Below are 27,907 nucleotides of genomic sequence, written 5' to 3' on the forward strand. Positions count from 1 at the left end.
CAGTACCTGTGCTCGCTTCAGCATACAGAGGTTTTGTCCGCTGCCCATGAATTAACCCATAGAAGGAAATCTCATAATCAGTGTCAGCAGATAGTTGCGGGACGTCTAGAAAGCGCACATCGGCTGCCAGCGTGAGGTTTATTGGGTCCAGCAACCCATCAGAGTCTCTTATTTCTACATCAAAGCCTTCGTATGGCCCCAGCGCTGTCCAAGAGAGCTTGAAGCTGCTGGGCGTAATATCTGAGACCATTAGGTTGCCAAGTTCAGGCTCTGCCTCTGAGAAGGAAGCAATAATTTGGATGTTACATAAACGTCTGGACCGTGAAACAAATAAAAAAAAGGCACAAGTCAAATAAAAGTATAGGCTTTTTTTTTTGCAGTCGATGTACAGTGCAGTACAATGTAAAACAGTCTGTAAAAGAAACATTATTCAAGGTTCAACTACTACTACTACAATAAAAAAAAGCAGATTTCTATAACGTTTGCGTGCAGTGTTATCCAGAGTCATTAGCTGTCAAAAGGTTGTTCATGGCTAAAGAGAGATACAGTAGATGGAACCAATATGGTTTACATGCAGCAAACAAGAAGTGGATGATCTGTAAGGCAATCAGAGAACGACTGAGGTAGACAATGCTGTAATAAAGTCAACGTAGGTTAGTGTGTGAAGTCTACTGACAGGAGCTCACACAGCAGCAGCACGATCTCACTCCATTCCACTGGGATTAAAAAAAAACAAGAGAAAGACTTCGCATACGAAGCAAAGTTAAAGTGCCAAGTCACCTGTAAAAGAAGGTGTGAGTACAGGTTACATGCGCAATACATTCGCAAAGGGGAAAAGCACTGGCATATTCAAAATGGTTTTATCCTGTAAGGGGGGGGGGGGGGGAGTAAAAAAAAAAAAAAATTGTTATTTGTAACCCGGTGGTTTTCATCTCACGGGGGAGACATGCTGGACGGTGCGACAGAGCAACAATACAAAATCCTAGTCTGCCATTCCACATACTTCGGCAATACACAGCTAACTGCTCCATCCTCAATTCTGTATGTTATTTGCGTTTCCAGGTGTTATAATGTCAAACACCAGGGTTGGGTTACATTAGAATTGGACCCCCCACCCCACCCCCACCCCCACCCCTCCTCCATCCCTCCCTCCCCAAGAGGTACTTTTATATCACATCAACTCATTAAAATGCTGACCAAATCCCTGACGGTCCAGCGCCTTGGGACGTCTTCCCGACGTGAAAGGCGCTCCAACCAATGTAACCTGTTGTGGTTGCTGAATGAATTGGCTTGACGTGTCATCATGTTAGACAGCGTCTGAATTTATCCACGGGATCCAATCGGGCAGGTGTTTGACGCACGTTATCGATACATGCGTGTGTCAGACCATTGGCTGACCAAAACAAAGAGGTAGCGTAACACTGCATGGGCAAGTCTTGCAGCACACATTGAGTTTTGTCCAATTGTAGCTGTTACAATGGTGTCATGCAGTTGTATTGGGGGGAAAAAAAACAAAGGCACATTAGTGACTGTTGTCGAGTTAAGGGGTAACGCTGCCTATTGTCACGTGCACACAACATGCTTTGTTTTATTTTGGTCTCACATTTCCCAGCATAGACACAGTGAAACATGGATGACACAGGAAGGGGAAAGAATATTCTTGGACGTGTATAGAAATCTGTTCTTCTAGAAGGGGGGGGGGGTGGGGTTCGAGAAGGGGGTAAGAGGTCAAGAAATGGAAGGCAAGAGAGGGGTATGTATGTGTGTGCAACACACACAGTTCAGGAATACCTGTTGTTGCAAAAGCTTTCAGTGGTTGCAAGAGCTGTCCTTGCACTATTCCGTACAGATCAATCTCATAATGTGTGCCAGCTAAAAGCCCTGAGACATCAGCCGTGTGTTGCTCCCCTGACAGGGCAATCTCAGTAGGGCTGCTCATTTCAGCCACATTCTGTACTGTTAGGAGGAAGCTATCAAAGGTTCCTTTTGGGATTGTCCATGACAGCTGGAAGCTGGTGGGAGTTACATTCTTTACTGCGAGACTCCCAGGTTTGTCATTTCCTGAGCTCAGTAAATCTGTAAGGTATTTGCCAGGGGCTGGCGTAACAGGCGTTTCTGATTTGACCCCAGCCGGGCGATCCATGGGGTAGTTTCTCTCGTATGTTTGTTGAGTGGGGGATGAGCTGGGAGCTTCATCGCTTATTTTATCTCCACCTGGGGTTACCCGAAAGGCTAAAAAAGCATATCAGAAGTTAGATCTATTTTTATGTGCCCCTTTTTTACGCTCAAGTTATAATAAGCAATCCCTTGTGAAACTCTGAAAAATAAAAGAAATTGGCAAGTCGTCATTTCAATCCCGAGCAAGAAACTATGTCGTCATTGCTACGCTTCCCTCTTAAACAGCAACTTATTCTTAGATTGTACTGTTGACCTTAACAAGAGGAAATTGCTTTACAAGACGAATAAATTGTTCCAACTATGTTGGTCTCTGTGAGCCTGATTATCTGGTGTCTGAAACCACTGGACTCAATCTTTCAAGCCAACAACTAACCAGGCACAACCTCTAAGCCCACGTGACAAGAGGGTGACTATCTCCGTGCAGTTGCATCCACACATGTGGGCACAACACTTTGGCAGTGTCCCATGTTTTAGTCTGGTGTTGTCAGTCACACTGCCCCAGGCGTTCCCTCTCTGCTCAGGTCTGGTACTATTGCAAGTGTATCCTTACTGCATTGCCTGTTCAGACCTCTGCATGTAGACTTCCACCATACAGAGCGACTAACCAATAAATTATATCTGCAATCTAACACTGATCACTTGCGTGGAATTACATGGAATATTGCAGCACGGAAGCAGACCATTCGGCCCGACTAGTCTGTGCTGGTGTTTAGACTCCACATGAGCTCCCATCCCTACTAATGCCCTCCATCTCCCTCTCCTTCATCAAGTTTCCTCTTAAATACATTGATGCTTTTATTTGCTTCAACCACAGCTACCGGCAACGAGCGAGCGAGCTCCACATTCTGGCTTGAAGAAAGTTCCTCTTAAACTCCCTTTTAGGTTCGCTGCTGGCTTTCCTATATTTACGTCTCCTCTGTCAAAAAGCGAACCAATGAACTGGTGGAACATCATGCTCAGTGGGCTGAGCGGTTTGCCTCCTGTTCGTACCTAAGAAGCTAGGCTTGGATAAAAAGAATTAGAAAAAAAAAAGAGAGGTGGAGGGAGAGATGAGAAATACAAGAGAGAGAGATTGTTAACGAAAAGAATACCTGTTGTGATGTCTGCTTTCAAAGGGTCTGAACGCCACTCTCCTGTCACTCCGTATAAATATACCTTATAGTGTGTGCTATCCGAGAGGCCGGACACCTCTGCGTTACGAATGTCACCGCTTAATGGTATTTCCAGTGGTCGGTAAACCCCGGCAGAATCTCTGACCACAACCAGGAAACTGTCAAAAGATCCGTTTCCCGCATTCCAAGAGAGCTTAAGGCTTTGCGACGTAGCGTCTGTCACAGTGAGGTCTCCCAGTTTGCTACGCGTCACCCCTTTTCCTGAGTCAATTGTGGGCGAGTGGGGGGTGAGGCTGGCTTCTCTGTGGAGCTGAGCTGTGGGGGCTGCTGTGTGAGATGCCGGCTCCTCAAACGGGGTGGTTAGGGAAGCTAAAATACAATTTGGAAGGAATGCGGTTTGAAAGTGCTCCCATTGAGTTCGTTCAACAACGCAAATTTACTTTTGAAGTGCAGCGAAAAGGTTATGTTTCCAGTTACTTGGTCCTCCTGTACTTTGGGATACATTTGATGACCTAGCTTATTATTATAATAATTTATGAGTTAATAATTAATAATAAGCTTCCAGTCACCTTTGTGAAGAGTGCTTCGCAAGAAGTTTGCTTGTGCCAACTGCCACAAGGAATGCAATACGAAACGTCTTAAAAATTTGGCCCTGCTACGTTACTTTAAAGTGTGTGAAGGGCGCAATATAAACACACGCTTGTCGTTGTTTCCATTACAACTTCCTGGAGGCGTTGAAGGAATAAAAGTCGATAAGAGTTGTTTCTCAAAATCGACTGCGTTTTGACTTGCAACTGGAAACAATTGGCGTAAATGGTTAAATCCGTCCGTTACAGGGCTCGGCCGTCAAACCCGTATTGTTTGGTTCCTAAGACAAACGTTTTCTATTCAATCCCGTGCTCGCCTGGGCCTCTGTAGGATACCGCATCCACTTACCCCCCCCTCAATGGCCAATGACTGGCCAAGACCAGTACAAACTCACACAATTAGGAACACAGGAACAGGAGGAGACCATTCAGCCCCTCGAGCCTGTTCTGCCATTCTATTAGATCATGGCTGATCTGTACCTCAACTCCAATTACCCGCCCTTGCCCCATATCCCTCGTTACCCCGATCCTAGACCTAATCCACAGTCTTTTGAGGAGGGAGAGAGTTCCAGATTCCCACGACCTCAATTAAATTGACATTTGATCCGAGATGGAATAGGCTTGTTTTACGGAACCAAAAAAAGGGTTGATTAATAAGATAGCCAGCGAGATGTTTCATTCCGCATGCTTTCCTCTGGCATGACCTAAGTGAGCCACGAAACATCCTTCAAAAGAGAGTCAACAGTCGATCGCTGGGTCCTTCAGGTTAGCACAGGCAGCAAACCCTAATGTCAGCTATGATTCTCTGGCTCACCAGATCTGCAGCATTTGGACTTTATAATTGGACCACAATTGCTTGGCATCACACAAGACACTTGTCAAGGACCAGGCCGTAGGCTAACACTGATCTGCCAAGGCACAGTAAACAGCTAACAAGCCATGCAATCGGGTTACCCTGGCTCACAATACACATGCTTTTTAACTGCTATTTAAGAGATGCTACTAAGGTTACACTACTATCCTATTTATAAGGTGGGGTGGGGGGTGGGGGGGGAAATAAATTTCCGGCACTTCAGAGGGGGCGGGGGAAGGAAACGTCATGCAGGCACAAGCTCCAATATAACCTCATGCAAGTGATAGCATGACCATCAGTCTCAGAGGAGCAAGGCTGCCTCGGGCAAAAGCAAGTTTAACATCGCTTAAACAAAAGTGAAGGGTGGCCCTTGAAGGCAAAAATGAGGAAACACAAGGTACCTGTGCCGACCACAGTGTTCAGAGGCTGTGAGCGTTGATCACCAACAATTCCGTAAAGAGTAATGTTATATGGAGTAGAGGGCGATAAGCCTGTTAAGTCGGCTGACAAAGCATCACCAGGCACGGAAACCTCTGCCTTATCACTGGCTCCGGCAAACTCATCTCTATATTCAATGACAAAATGATCATAGACTCCTATGGCTGCCGTCCAGGAAACTCGGAGGCCTCCCGAGGTCACGTCAGAAACCGTTATGTTACTGATCTCCCCCTCACCGGTCCCGGAATACTCCATCTCGGACCCGACTAAAGCCAAGGAAACATTCGGGGCAGTTAGACTTCCGTACGGACCAGGAGTAAAAGTCTCGACCAAAGCTGCATCCGGCAAGGCTATACAAAAAGCAGGTCAAATATTCATTTTAGTGATTAAACATTTTTCTTTCCTTCGGGAGAAAAATGGGGGAAGGCGGGGAGGTGCCAAGGGTGGGGGTGGGGGGAGGTGGGGGGGGAGGTGGGTTGGGGAAGGAAAACGGTTCTTTATGAACGAGTGGGGGTGGGGGGGGGGGAAAGACCTGATCATGAAACGCCACGCAACTCTTTGCGTTTCTATCCCCAAATCCAACGGACGTCTCTTTACTTTTTTTTAAGCTTCTCCTGCAAAAAAATATTCGTTTTAAACAGCCTGAAAGAGAAAAAAAAAAGAGGAAGAAAGAGAGAACAAGAGAGAGAAGGAGAGAGAGAGAGAAACGGCACCGAAATGATTATTGTTCACAGTGTTTTTTTTTCCTGCAATCGCTCTGAAATAAATGGAAATGGGGATGAAAAGTGAATTAAAACCATCAATGCAGCATTTTTTTTTATATTGCAGCAGTGGGATTGGATACACTGTTAAATGAACGCTATTTATTTTCCTGACTGGTTTGACTTTATGACTGGAAGCCTGCATTAATACTGGACTAATTGTTAATTGTTCATGTAATCGGTACAGCAGGTCTCTGTAACGACAACAAAAAATATAGCACTTCTAAATAATACAACCCACCACCGCCCACAACACGTCTTTAAATTAACTAGCGCTATTTCCTGGGCAAAGCAATATGCTTGTGAACCCTACCAGGTGGGCATTTAACATTGGCTGCACAGCTGTAAATGAAATATAAAGTACAAAAAAAAAACTCTCGTAACAGCTAATCCAGTTCAGTTTCATACGTTTTCTTATCGACTGTAAACCCAGTTTTTTTTAAATAAAAGAGAGAGACATCTGTAAAACAGTCTCATTTTATAATCCAGGCCCAAGAGGTGGTATAAATCGCTCTCTGTTTGAATACGGTCTCCCAAAATATTTAGAGCGACTGCACTGGCCATTCGTATTGTTAAAATGCCTTGTTAAAAAGTACTGATGAAACACACGCACTTTGCCGTTCTAGCAACATGTAACCAGGCAGTGCTAAACAGCCCTCAACAGGCTTGGAATATAATAATTTTATAATACATACACATCTACGTGTTTATAGCCAAATCCAGCACTAATGTTTAGACATCAACCTTAAAACCCATTGTGATGGGAGAGACAGAATCGAGTCTTCATTTTATTTTTGTCAAATTTGCATTTACACAACAGATTTATCCTGAAGGTCGGCGATCGATAAATTACCAAATTGGATTTTATAAGCACTTTGTCCAAATGTCATTTGCACAACTATATGTATTACAATAATGTATATGATATTATAATATTTATTATATATACTAAATATCTATATATATATATAGATGGTTTAGTTATTGAGGTAGATAATATTGAAAATAATTCCTCTACAGAAGTAGCTGAGTTTATTTCAATACGTGCACAAGGATTCCATGCTGGGAAATAGCAAACCTTGCAAACCATTTCCACTCCATCACATAACTCTCGCAAAGGCAAAACAGTTATTTTGCACTCGTGTATGTATTCTGTGCAGCTCTGTAACACAAACGGCCAAAAGCTAAGGGTGACAACTGCAAGAAAAAAAAGGCCAGTCAAGTCGTCCACCCAGCCTCACACCTATGAGAAGATTAAAACAGACAGCTTGTGTTATTTTGTAGTTGAAGAGCAATGAGCATATAGCAGGTGTCCCCCTTGTTACAACAGTGTTGGGGAGAGGGGAGAGGTGGGGGGGAAGTTAGCTGGAAAAGGGTCCGAAACAGGAGGGGTTGGGCTGATGATATGAACATTCAATTTCTGAGGAAAGAAAAGGTTAGTATCTTTGCCAACTCGGGGCATATTTCTTATCCATCCTCTAAGGTCTAAGCTACGGAGGATTCAAGAAATACGCTAGGGGCAATGGGAGCTCCTCAAAGAGGCAGGCAAGTGATTGTGGTCACTGTGAGTAAAGCTGAGGCTGTGCTAACTGAGGAAACCACGGTATCTTGTAAAGTACCTGTAGTGACCGAGCCAACTAAGGGCTCAGTGGTGGCCTTGCCTTGGAGAGCCACAAGGGTCACCGTGTACTCCGTGGCTGGTTTCAGATCAAGGAGGGTGACTGCGGTCTGGTTGCCCTCCACGGTGACCCGCCGCGTCTCTCTGTGTGTTTTGGGGTTATAGTTGACGATGTACATGTCAACGGGGTGGGAGGGGGCGTCCCAATCCACCCAGGTGCTGACGGACGTTACTGCTGAAAACCTAAGACCTCCCAGAGCTTCAAGACCTTAAAAACACAGCAGAGAATGGTATCATGAGTCCTATGTGAAAACCAACGCCCTGGGTCTACTGATAACCTTCTGGGAACACAGTCAGAGAGGGAGATATGCACTAAAATATACACACAACCTTCCTATTGTTCAACAAGGCAGCCAGGCTTAGAGAGTCAGTGTCACAACTTTCTTTTTTGGTGTGGTTAACGTTCGACCCATTTCTACAGATGGCATCCTGTCCATGCATGTGACATGAATAATATTAAGACCAAAAAAAGGGAAGATTTCACACAAGCCTACGCGATGTAGAAAAATAGTTTGTTCCAAGCATTTTGCCACGTCCTCCCGACACAAAAGGCCCTATATCAAATAATTTATATCAAACTATTATTATCATTTTCATTAATACTATTCATGGTGGACATTATTTTAAATGCTTCCCTGTTTCCTCTCTCCAAACACTGAACCTTGTCAAACAGAACTCACTTAAATCAACTTTGCCATTTCCCCAAACAAGATAATATTACAGAGTTTTCAATGTGGCTTTTAAGGGTTCGAGAGGAATGGCGAAAAGCAGCTGACTCTGATGGACTGTAAAAATAAAGGCCTGGAAATGGGTTCTATTTAGGTCTTGTAGGAATTTATCAGCTAATTATTACTTTCCTTACCTCGGTATTCCATAAAGCCACCAACACACCAAGCGATGTGTGCGAAAGGTCGTGATTCAATGGCTAACATTAAAAATAGTGAAATGAGCTTTTTAGAGAAGTTTGGGCCCCCTTTTTTGGTCAAATCATAGAACCTTACAGTACAGAAGGAGGCCAGTCGGCTCATCGTGCCTGTGCTGGCTCTTTGAAGGAGCTGCCAACTAGTCCCCGCTCCCCCGCTCTTACCCCATAACCCTGCACGTTTTTTCCTTCTCAAATATCTGTCCAATTCCCTTTTGGAATTGAAAGCTCCTCTCGAATCTGTTTCCACCGTCCTTTCAGGCAGCGCATTTTGTCTTGAATTTCATTCACCAAACACCTTATCAATGTTTTTTTTTAAAAAGAAGCAAGAGAGCGGCTGTTCTCGTTTCGTTCCCTGCGGACGGGACGAAACCCGTTTTAAACCGAGTGAGAGGTGACGGGCGCGGTTGTCGGCCGAGAGCGAGGAGCCGAGGAGTAGGAGAGACGAGACGGCAAAGCTTTCCCTTACCGGTGGCAGAGGTTATGGTGACCCCTTGGCTCTTCTCACTATCTCTCTCGGCCACCAGAGTAATGGTGTACTCCAGTCCCGCGTCCAGGTCCACCAGAATGAAGGTGATGGCGTCCCCCCGGACTATCCGCTCGCTCCTCTGGCCGGACGGCGTGATGTAGTAGATGCGGTACTGCTTGATCACCGCCTGTGGGCGATGCCACCGCAGGGTGATACTGTCCACTGTCCTCTCGCTCACTTCCAAATCCTTCGGATCATCCAACTCTGCAGTGATAGACATTGAAAATGTTCACACCCAGCATCCTCGCAAGACTACCTCCCTCCCTCCCTCCCCACCCCCCTTCGTTCAACCTCTATCTCAAGATCTAACAACAGCAATATTAATCATAATGCATTTGATGCAGCGCCTTATCGGATCTTTGAGACGGCAAAGCTCTTCACAAAATATATTGTCCGTATTTTGTGGTCAAAACTTCCTGATAACCTGTTCCAACAACAACAACAACAACTTGCATTAAAATAGCATCCGGCGGGTGTCTTGGAGTGGTTAAGTCGTCAATTACTCTTTGGTAAAATAACCATTTCCTAATGTTTGTCCTGATGCTGTTTTTTGCGATGCTAAGCTTCTCAACCGTGTATACCTCTTTAGGTACCACTTTAGGTCTCTTTTGAGTCATCTCCATAGATGTAGGACAAGGGGCTTGAATTTATAATGTAACAGTCGGGCTCTATTAAATGTTTTGACGTCCCGGTTTATTTTAGGGTTCAGACTCACCAGTTGCTGCGTTGATGGTGGCAGGAGCACTTTCTCTGTTGTTTCCCTGAAAGGCGCTGACTCCAAAGCCGTACTCGGTTCCTGGCTGGAGACCTGAATAGCGCAAAATTGTTCGCACTTTTAGACACACGTTCGATGGTCAAAGGTACCAGAATGTCATTGCCGGGCTACCGTGGTGTTAGCAGCCAACAACGCTAAGAAGCGATGACGAGATACAGAACACAACCTTATAGAAGGTCCTTCTGACTAACTCGGCCTGTGCTCCTTTGGTGTCCATTTATCCGGCGTTGATCTCTAACACTAACCATGCTTGTATTGTGTGATGACTTATAACAGGGAAAGACCATCAATCTTAGTCATCAGTGTGTCATAGATCTATTGGGGTCAAAGAGAGATGAAGAGGGGCCAGGAGCAGGAGCACTGGCTGTTCTTCCCCTCCCTAACCCTGGGGAGGCTGGGGACAGTTTAGCCTCCCCCACAGAGCTCTGGTTGAGATGTGCAAACTCAGCACGGACCAGCGGGATGTGCACATCTGCAATAATTCTTGAAAGATTCCCGAATTAATGAATCTGAGTGGGGATTCCGTCCACTGTCCTACACCCAAGTCTAACTTACTTCAGGGAAACCTCCTTCTGAAAACAACATTGCAGTCATAAAACGCTCTAAAAAGCTGGAATGTCAACAGTTTCTCCCCCCGCACTTCTCAAAACTGAAGCTAAGGCTGAGAAGGGCAGAGAACGTGTCTGCAGTTTAGTGACAGTGAATATTACCAGTCATTGTGATTTTGGTGTTGGCTTCATTGCTTCTCTCCACGATGGTTTCCATGTGTTTTCCTCCTGAGAGAGGTGCGTACTTAACCCTGTAGCTGCCGGCAGGGGCTCTGGTGTTCTTCCACTGCAAGGTGATGCTCTGATCTGTCTGAGTCACCACCCTAAGGTTTTGGGGGGCATCGATATCTAGGAGCGCAAGGAAAAGTACATCAGAGGATAATAATAATAATACTAGTTCTTGTATTTGATGTAACTCCTTATCACATCGTTGCAAGTCTCAAAGCGCTTCACACAATATATTGTGAAGTGGATTGACTGTGTACTTTGTGGACGAAACACGGCAGCCAATTGCGCACAGCAGCGTCCCCACACACTCATGGATTGAGTTTATTTCTTCCCCATATTTTATTTCTTTATGGAGGGATTATTAGCCCCAGAAAGTGTTCTGCCAATCGACTGACAAGTGGGTTCCAACTTACTGCTAAGTAAGCAGAGACATGCCGAGTAAGGAAACTTGCTTAAGGTTTCTTCCTGCCCGGGAATCGAACCCGGGTCCTTTCACACACGAGGCGAGTGCTCTAACTACTACGCTACGAGACTCCATGCTTACCAGAGGATGGTAAATTTACATAGAGTTACAAGGCGTGAGTTGATCGACTGGGCATGACATTGTGTGCGTACGGCGAGAGATGATTGTAACTCACATTAACTGGTTACACCGCCTCTCTCTTGTTACCTGTTCTGAAGGTGTTGGTGGCAGGGACGCTTTGCATTTGGCCACGGTTGGAGACCAGGGAGACTTGGTACTCCGTGTCGGGTTCCAGGCCGGAGATGGAATGGGTGCTCTCGGTGTCGGGAAGCTGGACGGTGGTCCTCTCGCCCCCCGGGGTCCCGTAGGACAGGTTGATCCCATCGATTCGGGCGGCTGGTTTAAACCAGGTGACGTGGGCCGTGGTGTCCGTCACTTTGTTCACCTCAACCTCGCTCGGTGAGTCGATCACTGCGGGTTGAACACAACAAACATCCCAGCGGTTAACAGAGCTCCAGCTGTACATCTGGGCACATTGGAACAGAAGGAGGCCATTCAGCCCCTCGAGCCTTTTCCGTCATTCTGTAGGATCATGGCTAATCTGTACCTCAACTCCGATTGCCTGCCTTGGCCCCATATCCCACACGTTGTTTTCTTATCAATTACGTTGCATAATTATCTCACATCCCCCCCCTCCCCCCCAAATTACAGTAAAACAAATCAATTGTAATAATAACAATAACAATCATCATCATCCTTGCATTCGATACAACATCGTCCACGTCGGGAAGACGTCTCAAAAGAACTTCACGGTATTTCAAACCCCGTTACGTGAATGAATGATCAGCAGCAATGTTGGTACCAGCCACGAGGTGTCAGGAATACAGAGGATCAATGACACACTACAGCCTCATTGTTTTACAAACTGGTTAAGTCATTATGTGTGCCTAAATGGTCCCCAAACCAACACACACAAAAAAAAGATCTTTCGAGCTACTTTCTGATGTCCTTTTGGAGCTGGGGGTGGGGGGTGTGGTGGGGGGAAGGGAAAACAATTCTATAAAATTAAATAGATTTCCGAATTTGACGGAGAGTTCTTTGTTTAATCATCGGCTGAAATACGTACCTTGGCACTCGCTCAGAATTCAGGACGTAACAGAACAGCCCTGGACCTTTACAGTGTAATCGCCCTCGCGCTTTATCGTGTTGAAACGTTCTCAAAGTGACAGAGAAGCGGAACGAATCTTGCGCTGTTTGGACCTGAACGTGTTATTTCGGGGACCATGGCGAGGAGGCGGAGAAAGCGGGAGAGAGAGTTGCTGATTCCTGAGGCTTGTCTTTTCCTCACCCACCGCCACCCCCACCACCCCCAACCCGCGTTCCTTTTCCGATACGAGTCCACTGTACGTGTTTCGTCTTTTTGCAAACTCGCAGATTCCCGCGTGTCTGTGCTTGTCAGACGAACATTAGCTCACTCTTTCCTAATTAAACTTCCCCGTCTGGCAGTTTTACTGTCTTGCCCTGGAATGCTCCGTTTCACTGTGCGATTTACAGTCCTGTAAAAGGGATAATGTTATGTCTATGGGGGAGGGGGAGAGGGAGAGGGGGAGGGGAGCTGCAGACTCTGGAGATAGAAGATAGTCCCTCGAATTAGCAAAGGCTAATACACTGAATGTGGGATCGGTACACAGCAGTAAATTAAATAGCTGGTGAGTAGACAATTGACACGTGGCTGGAAAGAGCTCAGATTCCACAAACTAACAAACTAATTGTTTGCACTCATACATAGATACCCACACACACACCCACACACACACACCCACACAGCACTCAATCAGAAACCGTGTGCGACGGAATAACGCCCCGACATTTACAACGGTCCTCGCTTTCCATCGGGTCTCGCAACGTCTCAAGGCGCTTTCGCGGAACGAATCCTTTCGCCGTTTGGATCCTGAACAGACGTGTTTGTGTGTCCCTTCTGACGACGGCAGTAACGGCCATCCTGGCGTTCAGCACTGGCGCCTTTCATGCCGGGGAGGACATCCGATAAACGCCGGGCAGGATACACCGTCGGGTGGAGTGACTGCGTGGTTTGCGGCGACCGCAAACAATGTACAGGAACGGCAGTCGTTACGCGATCATCACGAGACGAAGATCTCTGCGCGTAAAAATAATAAGAAAAAATGCAAATGACTCACTTGTCGTGAGGGGCTTTTTAAACTCGGGCCCACGGGTTTGGTTTTTTATAATGTAGAGGCTGACGTCATATTCCTCTCCCGGCGCCAAGCCCGTCTGAGTAACCGAGAGCTGGTCCTGCTTCAAGTTGTGGGAAATTTCTCCATTGTCCTCTTTCTAAAGAGAGAGAGAGAGAGAAGAGAAAGAGAGGGTCTCACTCACGTTAATTAAAACGCACAGCTTTTCCGTCACGATATACCGCTTAGAAATTGTATCGCGGTGGGCTCTAATTTACCGTATTTCTTAATCGACAGCGACAACTTGCCTCGATCGCCACAGGTCAGCCTGGCGCGTGCGATCAGTTTCGCTGCGGTTCACCATTGAGGTTTTATGGCATAAAAAGTATTATTATTATTATTATTATTGTTATTATTATAAAATCCATTGTAACATCCAAACTAGCCAGCGCGTGAGGCACAGCCCGGGGCTGTTTTCGTCATGCATTTTGTTTCAGGGCAGATGTGCAAATATTTTACAGCTGTGAATTCTACCCCCCCCCCCCCCCCGCCCCCATCAATCATCCTCCTGTCTACGCGCACAGCGACTCGAGTGAGATAGAGGAGAAAGCGCTCCGAAATTCCACTGAGTCTCAGCCTGTGAACCCATTCGCCCGGACACAGGGTCCTACGACCCTTAATGACGGGGCCTGTGTTTAATGTCTCAGCCGAAGGACGGCACCTCTGACAATGCAACGCTCCCCCCAGCTCTGCCTTGGGAGTATTAGCTCAGTCCCCGCATGGGGGGGGGGGGGGGGGGCTTGAACCCGCAATCTTCTGACTCGGAAGCCAGAGCGCTACCAGGCTCTGACAAGGACAGGACAATTCAAAACACATGTCCGGAATGGAAGACTCGGTCCGGCTACGCTGACGTTCTTCGGCTAACTCTGTTGTGCTGCTTTGCGAAGGTCAACTCACGGGGGCTTTGAACACCAGCTCCCAGCCATCGAATGGAATATCCAGGGGGTCCCAGGCCACGTGCACCGAGGTCTCTTTGACTGACTTGAAACGTAATCCATCTGGCGTTGGCAGATCTGCAGAAATTCACACCCGGGGTTTGAGAACAGAGGAAAACAAGAGGCGGCTTATTTGCTCATTAAAACTTCTCCGCCTTTTTATAACTTCCCCCTTTTGCCGACTTGCTTTCCCTTCATTTACTACCGATAACTAATAATCAACACAATAAGGCGCTTTACATCAAATGCAAGGATTATTATTATTATTATGATTATTATTACTGTGATGCCCAAACTGAGTGGGGTGGAGGGGGGGGGGTGAGGGGGAGACATTGACCACTTAAGCATCAGTAAGCAACGAGCCTGACTGTACTCACGCGTTGCTACCCTGGCACTAACGGGAACGCTCCGGTGGTTGTTCAGGATGGCGTAGACATTGATGAAGTATTCAACGCCGGGCTCCAGTTCTTGGACGGTGGACGACATCTTGTCTCCGTCCACTCTCATTTCCAGCTGCAGGCCCCCCGGGCTGGTCGGCACGTAGGTGATCAAGTACTCGTTCACTCGCACCTCGTTGTACCACTCCAGGTCCAGGGTTTCGGGAGTCACTTCGGTTACCTTTAGGTTCTTGGCGGGAGACACTGCAAACAGCGATCAGAAAGGGTGTCAGTGTTAACATTGCAGGCGAAGCGTCGGGCAAATTAGTGAAGACAGCGTCACTGTCCATAACTCTTAACATTTTGGAGTTTATTGGTGCAGTGTTTACTGATATTAAATGTATATATGTACGTCTTTCCCCCCCCCCCCCCTCCCCCCCATTAGAACTTCCAGCTGTCTCTTAAACAGCCCCAGCAATGTGGCCTTGGACCACACTGATCCATCCAACTGTGGATAAGCCTCTGTGTCAGCGCATTGCCGAGCAACACAACATAGGTCCTGAGGGGAGAAAGAAAGCCATTTTGGCCCAATCGATGTCATCCCTCCCTCCCCACCCCCCCCCCCCCCCTCCCCCCCCTCTCCCCCACCCCCCCTCCCTCCCCCACACCCCACCACCCTCCCTCCCTCCCTCCCCCCCTCTCCCCCAACCACCCACCCCCTCCCTCCCCCCCCCCCCCCCACCCCCCTCCCTCCCTGACCGGGTTGAGGGAGGGAACCCCCCCATCCCATCTTATCTGCTTCGCCCCCAACCCCAACCCCCCCCCCGACCACCACCGGGCGCTCCCCCTATAAGCCCCCCCCTCCCCCCCACCGGACGCTCGCGGCCACTCACCGGCGGAGCAGTCCTCCTGGATGTAGCCCTCGTCGCAGACGCACCGCCCGTCCACGCAGCGGCCCCGGTGGCTGCAGTGGTTGGCGCACGCCAGGAGCGCGCAGCTCGGGCCGGTGAAGGGGTGGATGCAGACGCACTGACCGGCCAGGCACCGGCCCCGGTTGTTGCAGCGGTCGGGGCAGGCCAGCTCCCCGCAGTCCGCCCCGGCGAAGCCCTCGTCGCACACGCACTGGCCGTTGGCGCACCGGCCCCGCTGGTGGCAGTCCCCGGGGCAGGTCGGCTCCCCGCAGTCCTCCCCGGCGAAGCCCTCTTGGCACAGGCACCGGCCGTCCACGCACCGGCCCCGGTCGTGGCAGTCGTGCGGGCAGCGCACTCGCCCGCAGTCCTCGCCCGCGTAACCCTCGCCGCACACGCACCGGCCCCGCACGCACGCGCCCCGCTGGCGGCAGTCCCCGGGGCAGGACAGCTCCCCGCAGTCCTCGCCGGCGAAGCCCTCCCGGCACAGGCACCGGCCCTCGACGCACGCGCCCCGGTCGTGGCAGTCGTTGGCGCACGACCACCGCCCGCAGTCCTCGCCCGCGTAACCCTCTTGGCACACGCACCGGCCCTCGACGCACGCGCCCCGGTCGTGGCAGTCGCTCGGGCAGGACAGCTCCCCGCAGTCCTCGCCGGTGAAGCCCTGGTCGCACACGCACTCCCCGGTGCCCAGGCACAGCCCGCGGCGGCGGCAGTCCCCGGGGCAGGTCGGCCGCCCGCAGTCCTCCCCGGCGAAGCCCTCTTGGCACACGCACCGGCCCTCGACGCACGCGCCCCGCTGGCGGCAGTCCCCGGGGCAGGACAGCTCCCCGCAGTCCTCGCCGGCGAAGCCCTGGTCGCAGAAGCACTGCCCCTCGACGCACCGCCCGCGGTCGTAGCAGTCGCGGGGGCAGATGATCTCGGAGCAGTCGTGGTCGGTGAAGCCCTCGTCGCACACGCACTCGCCGTCCGCGCACCGGCCGTGCTGCCCGCAGTCCACCGGGCACAGCTCCCGGTCGCAGCCCGCGCCCGCATAGCCCTCGAAGCACTGGCAGGCGCCGTCCACGCACCGGCCCTGGTCGCCGCAGTCGTCCGGGCACCGGGACTCGGTGCAGTTGGGTCCGCTCCAGCCCGGGTCGCACACGCACCCGCCGCACGAGTCGGTGCTGTAGTTGCCGTGGCCGCCGCAGAAGGGCTTAACGTCCACCCGACCTGCAAAACACACCCCCCCCCCGCCCCCGCACCCCAAAAAGAGGAGGGGGCGGCGGATGGGGCTCGGGTTACGCGCGAGGGCTGTGTCACGGTTTTTTCCCGTCGTCGCCATATATATGTGTAAAAAAAAACCCCGGGAACGGTCCCCGCCTTCGCCGAGACGTCGTCCCGGGGCTCGCGGCGGACGGTCCCGTTAAGGCGGAGGGGCTGACGGTGCGCCCCCCCCCCCGCCCCGCCCCGTCCCGCGGGAACGGTCAAGCGGATCGAGCGAGCACGTTTCTGTCGCCGTTCGGAAGGCGATCGCGCCGGTCCATGAACGGCCGAGTAAACAGTAAACAGAGGCGTGAGGCAGTGGGAGGGTGCGTGGGGGGGGGGGGGGTTGCGTGGGGGTGGGGGGGGGGAGTAAGGGAACGTGCTTTGCCCTGCCCGGGTGTCGAGCCCAGGGTTTCTCATGGCGGGTGAGGGGCTCTGAGCCGACCTCAGCCGCAAAATCAAACGCGAGGGTTGTTCTTTTTGTTGGTGCCGAAAACTCGAGCGAAATCGTGCGCCCACTGGAGTCGGCCGGGAACGGAGGGGCTCGACTCCGCGGTTCCTCTACGCGGCAAAACCTCGGCACCGTCCTGTCAGCTCTCCCTCGCTCGGTCCTAGTCCCAGTCTCTGGCTCAGGGAATGAGGAAGGGCTGGAGGGGAGGGGAGGGGGTGCTACCAGGCTTTTCCCTCCATCCCCTCCTGAAAATGAGTCAATGCCCAACTCACAAACCCGTCCTCTGTGTTCTTCTCCCCCCTCCCCCTCCCCTTCCCAATCTTTCCTAAGGAGGTTTCCGACATTGAAGTCGACACGCGGCCACTTGGGCAGATGTCTCGGGGCGGGCTGGGTCGGGAATCTTTCCCCAGCGAGAGTTAGATCCCTCGAGAGGGGATGAAGAGGACGAGGAGGAGGAGAAGAATAAGGAGGGGAAATATTAATAGTCTTTCACATTTTTCTTTTTTACTTTCGCGTCAGGAGGTCCGTCTCAAAGCCCCAATTTGTGCCCAGCATACAGAGCTGGGCACAAATTGTGCACAAATTGAGCTGGGCACAAATTATTATTATTATTATTATAGAGCGATGACCCGCAACCAGGAGTGGATCGGACGATTACATTTCACCCGAGAGATTTTTGACCCCGGACTCAGGTCGAGGCTGAAGATCTCCCTCTTCGACAGTGTTGGTGGTGGCCTCCCCTCCTCTCCCTCCCCCCTCGCCCCCCAGCCCGGCGTTTCCCCGGGGGGAGCGCTTTGCCTTACCGGTTCCCGACTGGGCGCCGTTCCCGCAGCAGCCTCCGTTGGCGCACTGGTCCCTGAGAGAGGACACCTGGCCCTCCAGCAGCTCCAGGCGTTGGAGGAGATCCTGCAGGTCGGGAGCCTGTCCGCAGGCGCAGGCCTGCCGCGGGATGTTGATGCGGTGAGTGAAGACAATCTGGTTCTCCCCGTCCACCGTGTGCTCTATGTGGTGGTCGCCGGAATCGGCCGTAGCACTCAGGCAGAGCCGTCCGGCGAGTCCAGGTCCACGGAGCAAAGAGCCCCCAGCGGCACGTTGATGTTGTAGACGTGGTTGAAGTTTATGGGCTGAGTCCCGAGGGGCAGAGTGACGTTCTCCTCCTCCGGCTCCACCGGGCTCCGCTTGTGCCTGAGGATATCCTTCAGCACCCCGCCCTGGGCTTGTCCCAGCAAAATAGCCGACAGGATGCAAGCCAAAGCCTGCCACTGAAGCCCCATCGCCCCGCTGTATAATCTTCCCCTCTCTGTTGCACTCAGTTCGCTAACTCTTCGTGACTCGTAGCAAACACGGGCTGAAGGCTTCCCGTACTCTTTCCTGGACTTTCTGGTAAATAAAATATCATATGATGATGTAGTAATAATAATAACAATAATAATAATCCTCCCATTTGATACAGCGCCGTTCACATTGGGAATACAGTCCGTCTCCAAGCGCTTTGCACGGTTCACTGTAAAACTCAGTCATTGTGCATTTTTCTATATATTTCAGTGACGACATGGAGATAGTATACGGTGAGGGTTTATTCTTCTGAGTTTGGCGCATCACAGTTACTAAATCCTTCACAGAATGGAAAAGCCACACTGAGCCGAGGAATAATGCTTAAATTGTACCGACAGAACTAACGCACGTTTCACTGTCGCCGATGACTCGAACACACTGCAAGCTCAACGGTTCAGTGATAACAACTTGCACTTAGCATCTTTCAAGCAGGATCAAAGTCTTAGATGTCAATCTGGCTCAGTTGCCTCTGAGTCAGAAGGTTGTGGGATTGAGCAGCGCTGGGGATGTGTGCGTTGTTGGCGGTGCCGTCTTTCGCACGAGATGTTAAAATCAAGATTTACCTTCTGATTCAGAGGCCAGAGGGCACGCACCTTAAAGGCTGGACTCTCAAGAGTCTCAAGCAACCTCAGCTGATGTGTATTAAATCTACTTTGAGACGCCCTTAACATAAACAGTCGCCCCATGTTTTTAGTCCCCTTTATCTACGTTAAAAAAAATGACTGATCACTGAATTCAACGACACGCTCAGACACAGACAAAAGCCCGAATTGTGCGCCCGGCCACGAAAGGCAACTGCTGACAGCGAAACCTAAGATAGACTTTGTGGCACCTCCACCTGTCTTAAATTCCCGTTAAAAGTCAGTGAACGGATCGAAAGATGTTGCTGTACTTTTTTCAAAAAAAAAGTATTAAAACCAGCGAGCGGAATTGGGTTACAGCCCTCCGAAAACGGTCCATACCTACTCGTGAACCGCTTACAGCAAACGGGCGGGCAGACTCTCCCTCTTGCAGACGTGGCCGGGTTTCAGTGCAAAAGAATTTTAATTGGAAGCAGAAATATCTTCACTGTGGGAACGATATTACGCTTCACAATCGGACGGTACAGGTCACACACACACACACAAAAAAAAAGAAAGACAAGGGGGGCATTTTTTTTTCGAACGCGGTAGATTTCAGGGGCGTGGGTTAGAAATTCCTGACGCAGTCATTAAAATATTTATTTTGTTTGAATCGCACTAATCTGTCAGACATCGCCTCTCTTAAAACGAGCTGCTTCTTGATTCTAATTCACAGGCTGGAAGCCAATATTCCAGACCCAGTTTCAAATGTGGCTGAAAGTTAATAATGGTATTGGCCAGTTTTAATCATTTATATACTGCTGTTCGCAGTTGTCAAGTTTGTTGCTCCGAATTGAATAAACTTGCTGACTTTCCAGACGCGCAGAGGCATAAATCTGATGTGTTCGATGCACAGTTTATAATGCTGAGAGTGGAGCGATGTCAGCCTGGGGGCTGGCAGAGCAGAGAGTTCTGTACTTTCAAATGGACAGAGCTCTGATGTTAAATAATAATAATAATAATCCTTACATTTGACACAGCGCCTCTCATGTTCAGGCGGACGTCTGAAAGAGCTTCACAGGATTTGATTGCAAAACGTGTTATTTTGCTTTAACGTGCGGCGATTTGTAAGTGGGATTCTGAATCTGGAACTCCGCCCGTCCCCTGACGTACCTCATTGTTGATCTGTGGGAACTCTGCTCAGGCTCCGATCGTGCGCAGGGAATGGGAGATATGTCTGACCGAGATCCAGCGACCCAGAAGTTGGGAGACGAGATCAGCGTCTGAGCCGAGCTCCAGCAGCCACCTGAGATGTAGCGCAGGATTGTACGCCTGTAAATCCCTTTTAGGAACCCCCCCGCAGGTTAGACCCCATTGTCAAAGCATTGAGACTGCTGGGAGATGTTGCACGTGCAAACCAATAGGTTACATCAGTCTTCAATGACGTTTGCCAATGGAGCGTATTTCCTTTCGTTCTTTGATCCATTCTAGCAAAGAAGAGTCGCAGCATCGATCCCATCCCCAAACACCAGGAAATAAATTACTTTCTCCATCCACATACCCAGACTCCCCTTTTTTTTGTCACCAGGCCGTCATTTCATTCAACTCCTGCAGACTCTCGGCTTCTCGTTCTTAAACCTAGAAAATGTTACTTGCCTGAGGTACGAAAGTGCACAGACGGGTTTCCAGCCATCACTCACGGGGTTTCAAAATAACTGCTTGTTTTGTCTCAATCCATCAGCGGTTAATGTTGTCACTAGGTCAAGCAGCAATCTTCTCCACATACACACACGCACACACACACAAACTGCCAGTGGAAGCATTTCAGTCACAGATACCATCAATAAAGTCATTGGCCCTGACAGGCTAAAGCCCATTAAATCATTACCTCATCACAAAACCAGGGATAACCTATAATTTGCTACTGGCAGACGCCCAGCGTCAGAAAGCAGAGACATTCCTTGCCTCTCTGGAAACATCTCATCAGTGGTTCACACAGCCAACCCCGGGTGATATCGTGTGAATTCTCTACAGCTCAACGTTATGTCTCTGCTCGGGTCTAGAATCCATACCTAATGATTTCAGTCTGCAAAGGGAGATAAGGCAAAAGATGTCACCACTGTGTCTATCTGCCCACTGAGCACAAACCAAGAGAATAATTGCTTATTCTCCCTTAGACTCAGCACATTTAGTTCCCATCGACCTTAGTTCTCCCTCTGTGAATTATTATGAATGAGTCAAGCTGGGAAGCTTATAATAATAATCCCTATTTTTAATTTAGCACCTTTAAAAACAGGAGGCTGTCTCAAAGCGTTTCACAAGATATAGAGTAAAGTCTAGTGACTGGTATTTTATAGGCAAACGCAGCAGCCAATTTGTGCACAGCAACGTCCCACAAACAGCCATGAAGTGAGTGACCAATTCCATTTGGCAGCCTGGACTCCTTGAGTTCAAGGTCTCGACGTGGGGTTTGAACCCACACGCTTGTGACTCAGAGACGTCTAACCTTGAACACTGTGTGATCGTCCTCCCTCGTTTTCTCTAAGTCCCTCCCAGGCAGCGATTGCTTATTACAATTATCAAAACGGAAGGTACTCGGTGTGAGTTCACAGAGTTGAGCAGAACTCAGTAAATCTTGCCGACAATTGCCAGTACTGTAGCGGTCAGAATGTACACGAACTCTTAGGGGAACTACTATTCAAAGTAACGTTTCCAGGTGTTTATTACGCTCAGATTTCCGCTGACACTTTCAGCAAACAGCTTGGTTGAGTCACTGCCAAATGTGGCTTGCGATCTACTGGGAAGCAGATGCACAACTATCTCTCCGGTAGTGCGTGCAGAACCATGGAAATTTACAGCACAGAAGAAGGTCGTTTGGCCCATCGTGTTTTTTTAAGAGCAATTCTTACTGACCCATTTACGTGGCTTTTCCCCCACACCCCCATACCCCATGGGAAGGAGGGGGCAAGGCGGAGAGAGAGAGAGAGAGGAAGAGTGTTCCAGAGATGGATGTCTAACAAACATTTCATGCAGGAGCGGACAATCATCTATCTGGTCTCCTCCCATCTGATTCCCACGAGATTCCTTCAAAAGAAATCGCTGTAGTTCTACTAATCCTGAAGGCGGACAGGAAGCTCCTTGGGTTTGGAACCTCGAGGCGACTGTGAGAAACGACGCCGCCAGAAAAAAGGCCTTTTATAAACAATGCCTTTCAATCGTCTTAAAACCACAAGGAAATCCGCGATGATGTGTAAGATATCGGGTTCCCTCCCTCTTCTCCATTGTTTGCTGATGTAGGATTATAAGAGGGTCCATGTGGACACCAAGTAGCAGTTGTCCTTCCATGAACCCGAGCATGGAATTTTTGCGTGCTGACTTCGTAGGAGAATCACGAGCTCAAGATCGTTCTAATCTGCACTATTCTGTGGGAAACATCTTCCTGATGCTTGTCTATCAAGGAATGTAGGAAGTAGCGGAGGCTTAGTGTGCGCGATGACTATCTGGGTCGTCCCCAAGCTTTTAACAAAGTCAGCGCTGGACAAACCCACTGACCCGCATTGCGATAGTAAGAGGGAAAATGTTACATGTCAGTAGCTGCCCTGCGCTGGGTGGTCCAACAAACTATATATCTCAGTGTGCCTCGTCTCTGGAGAACTTTAAATGCATATACAACTCAATTAGAAAAACCCTGCCTACTTCTGTATGACTTCCTGTGTAGACATTTGCCAGCTAACTCGATTATTATCACGGTTTCCTTAAAAGATTAGCGCCTTCCTTATCTGTAGCACTACACGCGCTCCTGCCTTTGCTCTCTATGTAAAGGGATCCTGTGCCAGCTGGATTAAACAACCTTTTTTTGTTTGCTCCAGGGCAGTTTTTTAAAAAAAAACTTATATTTTTTGCTCTCTGCCTTTCGACTTCTTTTCATCCCACTATCAAAGTGCAAGGTCCCGTTGCCAGTCGTAAACCTCGGTGTTGCCAAGGTGCAAACTGGACTATCTTAATGGTCACAGCATCGGGTCTGTGCAGTATCGGACTGACCTCCTGCACTGGCTTTGGGAGCTGAAATCCAACATAAACACTTCAAAGGAAGTTGCTGCGATTTTCTCCGCTGTGAACGAAAACGGTGAAATGTAATGATCCGCGATTGGATGACGAGCCTTTCCTCGCGGAGTGTGGGAAATAACGATCCCCGCGTTTGCGTTTGATATCAGAATCTGAATCAACCCAAAATTCACAATGGCAGTTGCCAAAATTGGGTTGGCTCTGTTTTCCAGCCAACAGTCTGTTGAAAATGTGAGACAAGGAATCTCTCTGTCCTTGGTCCTAAACTTACAGCTGCGTGTGTGGACTTCCTTTGTCGATGCGATGCTCCAAGATAGTCACTCGCTTACGGTTTCAATGAAGCCCTTTGACGAGGTTGAAAACACAATACCTCCACTTGTCAGTGCTACCAGCGAATGGAAGAACCAAAATCATTTAACTCGCGTCTGGCTTCGATCGCCAGGGAAAGTGTTTCGATGATAAAGTTGCATGCAAATGGTTCCCGCTTTCCTTCACGCAAGTTGGCAACGTAAACTGCTATGCATTGGTTTTAGCAATCGGCTCCATTGGGACTTGGCACGTGTCAACTTGACAGCTCAATAGATTTGTCTGAAGCTTCTGCAGCGGCATTCAGTGGACTCTAGACTGCGAGCCTCGAGTCTGAATAACGTTAGAGCAGAGATATCACTCCCAGCTGTTGAGTGCTGGGGGGGGACAGGAAGCTGATTTATATTCTCCTACTTCTTAACATCTTAGTGCAGGAAGAGAGGGGCATTTTGTTAGTTTTTGTGACACTCAATTTCAACTAAATCACTGCAAAAAGGCGCAGAATAAATAAGAGCAACAAGGGCATAAAAGAAAGCTTTTATAAACCAGATGCACTCAGATCGCCAACATCTTTTCAAACTGGCAATGTACAGAGCAGGATAAACGTTGGGGAAGAGTGGTCAATAATTGGGATTTGGTTGATCTGCACAAGGAATAGCTTGATGGACCGAATGTCTTTTTCAGGTGTCGGCAATTTAATGATAATAATCCTTGCATTTGATATAAGGCCTTATCATGGTGTTGAGACCTCTCAAAGAGCTTCACAGAATACTTTGTAAAGGGAATTAACTGTGTATTTTGTGGGTGAATCACAGCAGCCAATTGAGCACAGCAGTGCCCCACAGTCATGGATTTAGTGACCACATTTCTTTTTAGGGGGTGGGGCGGCTGGAATGGGGAGGGAGCAAAATTATTACCTCCGGAAAGCAAACTGCCGATTTACTAACAACCGGGTTCCTACTTACTACTGGGAAAACGGAGGCATGTGGAGTGAGGAAACTTGCCTTAGGTGTCACCCTGCCCGGGTTTGAACACGGGTCCGATTCAGTTTTGAAATACATTGAAAATTGAATTACAACAAACTATTGGGGGTGGGGAGGGGGGGGGCGGGGAGTGGGGGGGAATGTGAACGTAAACATGATCATCTCAATCCCGAGTCGTCGCCAGAAACGCAGCTCATCCGTACAGGGTTCGGAAGCGATTTCAAAGGGTTAAATTAAATTGCTCTCATCAGCCCAGACAACGGGAAAGATTTGAAAGAGAAGACTGATCGACAGAACGAGGTCTGGAAAGCATTACCTTTGCTCTTCGTTTCTCCCCAAAAATAAGGACATGTCTCTCCTCTCTCTCTGTGAGTGCACCTTTTGGGATTTGCCAATTGACAGGCGTGCAATCACATTCCTTTTCCCCCAGGACTGATTGTGACGGAGCTACTAGTGTTACTATTCAACTGTCCACTAGGAGGTGTGAGAAAGAATTCTTCCCTGGTCACCCCCCCCCTCCCCACCCCCCCACCGCCCACCTCCCCCTCCTTCCTCCATCCTCGTTTCTAGGTTGATTAATCTTCAAAATTCCCCCTCTCCGCTTTTGGGAAAACTCCTTCCACTCTCTCTTGGCATCTCCCCAATAGGCAGACTGACAACGGAGCAACTGGTTAAACACATCAAAGGTAGCTACCACCACCCGGGGTCTCCACTCACACAAGTGCCAACAAATAGCCAACTTCCCAAAGCTGCCCACTTTTCTTCGATAACGTTTTCGAGGTGCAAACAGAGCTGTCAAAAAAAAAAAAAACAAAACAACAACAAGTTGCGGACAGTCCTGATGTGCTAAAGACCAACTACGAACTAAGGAACAAACACAGAGATGTGGGAGCAAAGGCACACAGCTGTACTACACACCGTCTGCTCCTGTGAAACAATCAATACCTAAAACCAGGAAAAGCGGATTAGAGCAAAGAAAGCTCTTTATTAAAACCGAGCGAGTAACCAACTTACATCAGGAGTCCCTAACGCAGGGCTGAGTACTACTAATAATATAATAATAATACAATACTTGCCAAATTTCTATCAGTTTTGAAATAACTCAATAAATTAATCCCTACATTTGATATCGCGTCATTGAGACGTCTCAAAGCGCTTCACGGAATATGCAGTGAAGTGAATTGACTGTATATTTTGTGGGCGAAACGCGGCAGCCAATTGCGCACAGCAGCGTCCCCACAACAGTCGTGGATTGAGCGACCACATTTTTAATTATTTTGTAGTGGAGTGGGTTGGGGTGGGGGGGGTGCGGGGAGGGGGGTTGAGAAAGGGATCTATCATTTGGAATACATCTTATATTATTTATTATATTATTATTTATATTATATATCGTTTATTATTCAAGAGTTGGAAATCACAGATCATTTCTGCTTCTCCGAATCCTTTTACCATAATTTATTGGTTCTCGTCACATAAGGGAAATTCCACATTGTAGGCTGCGTATGAGTTTGTTACCACATACTGCGAGTCTGCCTTCCATCGCCACTGTTTAAGTCACACAGAAACTCAGCTTGATCTGCATGCAGATTGTTGAGCTCGGAAGTATGTGCTGCCCGCCAGCTACTGTTTCAATATCCCTGCAGATTCTAACTGAGCAGATTCTAGCCTTTCTCTTGTGAAGAAAGTCAAAGTACAAACTTGGTCAACCCCCCCCCCCCCCCCACATCATCCATCTCCCCCGGCTTCGCAAAAGAAATCTCTGTGATGTCCGTTTTTTCCAAGAAAAGCTCAAAAGACAGCAAGCCGACAAAAGCTAAAGATTTTCCTCAATTGCGCTTTCCTTTATCCTTACGTGCTGCACCTTTAAAGCATGGCAACTGGTGCCACTTTCGCTCCCCTGCTGCGTGAACATCCTTCTTAAGTATTCACCACAGAGCTTGCGAAAAATACGTTCGTCTTCGACATCCTCGCCCTGCCTAACTGAGGAGATCTTCCCTCTTGCGAAGGAAGTTCAGGACTTAACTTCGCTCAGATAATCATTCGCTTTCACTGGTTTTGCGCGCACACACACACGCACACACGCACAAGCGCGCAACCAAAATTACCTTTCATACCGGCTTCCCGAGAGAATGATTGACTCTCTTTTCTCTAAAACTCCTTGAATTGCCAGCCCTGTTCTGGCATGCACATCAGAAACCTTTTCATTCCCTTTCTCTCCCTCCCCACCCAAAAAAGACACAATACAATCTCTAAATCGATGAGCGTATCTGAAAAGCCAGCGAGATAACACTTTGCTGAGAGCTTTCTATCAAACAGTCTCTTTCTTACCTTCAATAGCAAACCATTCTGTAGCGTTCAGCTCCTGTTTGTAGCCAAACCCCAAGCTTCTTTAACTCTTGTGCAACTTGACATTCAGGCTTCCCTGTGCTGTCTGCCCTCAGATTAACGAGGCACGCTGGGCTGTAGGTGTTGAGTAACACAAAGCGACCACCTCTTTTTATTGACACAGAGTGTGACTTTGGTCAGCCAGGCAAGCATCCACTGCTCTTATATAGGTCTGCTGAAAGCTCTGAACTTTGGCACCGTCCCTTGTAACGAGATGCCTGTAGGCTGACTCTGCACCAAAGTGATGAATTAAAGCTGCAGTCACTCGGTGCTTGGCTGGCTGACTGGCTGGCTTCTGGCTCTTCGGGGGGGGGAAAAAATTGTTTTAACCGACCATTTATGGCGGGGGAATGAAGTCACTTTAAGTGACGTGTGTAAAGCAGAAAACCTACGAGTGAAGTCATCTCCCAGAGAAACGTCTTGTCCCCACGTTAACAGGGAGCGTTTGGAACCAATTCGTTAGCGCGGTGTCTGGGGGTTTAATAGCACAGGGGAGTATGAACGCAGAGAAAGGTTTTAAACAGGATTCTCCTGCTGTGACAGCCAGCAGGATGAGAGTTTCAGGGCTGCTTTTTTTCAAAGCTCCTCCTTAGCTGCAGTAAGGAGTCCTCTAAGCGTAGAACTTAGAGCACTCGCCTCGCAAGCGGGAGGATCTGGGTTTGAGTCCCGGGCAGGATGAAACATTGGGCAAGTTTCTTCATTTCACACACACGCCTCTGTTTACCTGCAGTAAGTAGGAACCTGGTTGTTAGTCGATTGGCGGATCGCTTTTCCGAGGGTAATAATCCCTTCAAGAAAACATTGGTCACTCAAGCCATGACGGTTTCTGGCTGCCATGTTTCGCCCACACGTGTCCAGTCAATTCACTTTACAGAATATTCTGTGAAGCGCGTTGAGACGTAACAAACACGAGGTAAACATCTCCTTAAGATCGCAGGTTCTCTTGTCGCAAAAGAATTGTCAAAATCAAACCGATAATCATGCAGCTGTTTAACCCTTTGACCGCTGGCAGTGAAAACCAGTCCCTCGTGTT

The 27,907-nt window shown here is 48.8% G+C and overlaps 1 protein-coding gene across 1 annotated transcript in view; it reads right to left on the bottom strand.

The window, feature by feature from the left end:
- LOC103180421 (tenascin) overlaps positions 1-27,108 on the bottom strand; it is a 40,107-nt gene extending 12,999 nt beyond the window's left edge. The window contains 14 exon segments of the mRNA XM_042337282.1: positions 7-276; positions 3,270-3,659; positions 5,132-5,434; positions 8,999-9,262; positions 9,774-9,866; positions 10,544-10,729; positions 11,280-11,543; positions 13,271-13,424; positions 14,222-14,337; positions 14,637-14,900; positions 15,530-16,756; positions 18,044-18,280; positions 18,283-18,620; positions 26,818-27,108. Of these exon segments, the coding sequence (XP_042193216.1) occupies positions 7-276; positions 3,270-3,659; positions 5,132-5,434; positions 8,999-9,262; positions 9,774-9,866; positions 10,544-10,729; positions 11,280-11,543; positions 13,271-13,424; positions 14,222-14,337; positions 14,637-14,900; positions 15,530-16,756; positions 18,044-18,280; positions 18,283-18,514 (4,000 nt within the window). The 5' untranslated portion in view covers positions 18,515-18,620; positions 26,818-27,108.
- Between the last annotated feature and the right edge of the window lie 799 nt (positions 27,109-27,907).

This window comes from Callorhinchus milii, unplaced genomic scaffold (assembly GCF_018977255.1).
Source record: "Callorhinchus milii isolate IMCB2004 unplaced genomic scaffold, IMCB_Cmil_1.0 Scaffold8, whole genome shotgun sequence".
Taxonomy (NCBI): Eukaryota; Metazoa; Chordata; class Chondrichthyes; order Chimaeriformes; family Callorhinchidae; genus Callorhinchus; species Callorhinchus milii.